Here is a 1889-nt window from a genome sequence, read left to right as displayed (position 1 = left end):
AATATACTATGTAATAGATATATTATAAAATATATACAATTCAAACCCTGAATTTTTAGTTTCAAACATGAACAATAATTTTTCAATTCAAAAGGAGATGTTATATTTTATTTACACTTTCAGACCATTTTTACTCAATACAGCTCATAAGTTTAGCATCATCAACAGCTGTCAGTGCCACTTCTTTATGAAGATGGTATGTCAAGGGCTTGGATCTCTGCTCTCTCACTCAAAGTCTGCCTTCCTGCTCTGCTTTATGTTTGAGTGTATCTTTTTCTGTCGTAGTCGTTCGCGGTTCATTTTTTCCACCCTAAAACAAAGTGAAAAGCTCCTTTAGTGCACCAAGAAAACATTTCCACATTCAAATCTGAGCACAGTTATAACATAGACTTGATGACAAATGTCCACAGATAGAATAACCAGTCCCTGTTCTTGAGATGCTACCCAGGAAAGGGGTTAAAATCTAATTGATCAGTGAATTTCTTAGCAAAGGAAATCCAAACGAATATGAAGATTGTACAAACTGCCAACTAAATCACATAATAACCTGAATCCATCTCAAAAAAAAGGACGTTTCAATAAAGATACCTCTCTATGAGTTTCTGTGTTGTCTCCTTAGACACCACCTTGGGCTGCTCCGTAGCCTCCGTGACCATGGTTCTGATCTTCTCTAAGCAAATGGCCAGATTCCTCATCTGGTAGCGACTCTCCTCAGAGGTCACAAACAGCTCACCAGCTCGGTTTATCTTATTCCTGTGCTGCAGAGGGGAAAACGGAATGTGATCGCTGACACCTCATCACATCCTGTCTGAAAGTGATGTTTAAACTGTGCCTGGAAGGGGATGGTAGTTACCATCGATGCCATTTTCTGTCTCACAGCTTCTGGAATCCAGTCTGCTGATGCCAAGTGGAAGCGAACTTCTGCCTTGGTGTTCACTGGGAGGGAAAACAGGGTCTTTTTCTATGTAATGGCTTGCCTTCCTAAGCTTTAGGAGATAATTCAGTCTGTTCACTGCTGGCTTTGAACACAGGGTGATTCCAGCACCAATTTCCTGAAAAATCACCTTTTTCCTTGCTGTATTTTTACTTACCCTTCTAAAAGACAATCTCTAAATCTTTATGGATAATCTGTCACGATCTTTGCCTTTCTAGACACTGCAAGATTTATTGCTGTTGCCAGTCACTACCCACCTTATTTAATGGCAGTGGCACAACAGGAAGTATTTATAGTTTATTTGAATTAAGCTGAGAATTTATTGTGTTGTAAAGTTCCAGAAACCAACTGCTGCTTGTGTCTGATGAGTGAAAACAGATCACACACGGGAGATGCTTCATGTGGCACGTCGCAGCAATGCTCCCAGTAAGAGAAGGAGAATCAAATACGTTACCACTGGTCTCAAGCACTGTGAAGATTTGGAAGTTGTGTTAAAATGTAAGGTAATGGTAATGAAAAAGCATCAGGCAGCACAAAGATGCTCTTTAACTTCAGGCTCTCAATGTTTTACCACAAATGCAGGGAAGCGATTGAAGATTATGGTATTTCACCCATCAAAGGGGGAGAACTTCCTCACCTTTATTAACGTGCTGCCCGCCAGGGCCACTGCTGCGGCAGTAGGTCACGGTGAGGCGAGCTGGAAGAGAAGAGCAGCAGCGTGCTGAGCTGGAGGCGCGGCTCCCGCTGGCGTTGGAACAGGTAGGACGCAGACTAATGCCTCCGGGCACCTAACCCAGGGCAGGAGGAGCACCTCAGCTGGGGCTGGTTTCAGGGGGGACTCACCCAGGGGGATGTCGAGGGCGGGCGGCTGCTGCTGCTCCTGCACAACACCATGGGATGCCCGCGTTAGGCACCAGGAGGGATGGGGGGGGCCCAGAACACCCTGGCCCCGCCC

General features: G+C 44.6%; 1 protein-coding gene across 1 annotated transcript; it reads right to left on the bottom strand.

Annotated features, from left to right (window-relative positions):
• Window positions 1-225: 225 nt before the first annotated feature.
• ICT1 (immature colon carcinoma transcript 1) lies at window positions 226-1631 on the bottom strand (the record flags this gene model as incomplete). Its single annotated transcript, XM_010023022.1, has 4 exons — window positions 226-310; window positions 589-758; window positions 854-936; window positions 1572-1631. Coding segments are annotated over 4 exons (398 nt in total), but the record flags the coding sequence as incomplete, so codon positions are not given.
• Between the last annotated feature and the right edge of the window lie 258 nt (window positions 1632-1889).

Source organism: Nestor notabilis, unplaced genomic scaffold, assembly GCF_000696875.1.
Source record: "Nestor notabilis isolate BGI_N333 unplaced genomic scaffold, ASM69687v1 C15067875, whole genome shotgun sequence".
NCBI classification, from domain to species: Eukaryota; Metazoa; Chordata; class Aves; order Psittaciformes; family Psittacidae; genus Nestor; species Nestor notabilis.
This window is presented reverse-complemented; position numbering and strand designations above follow the sequence as displayed.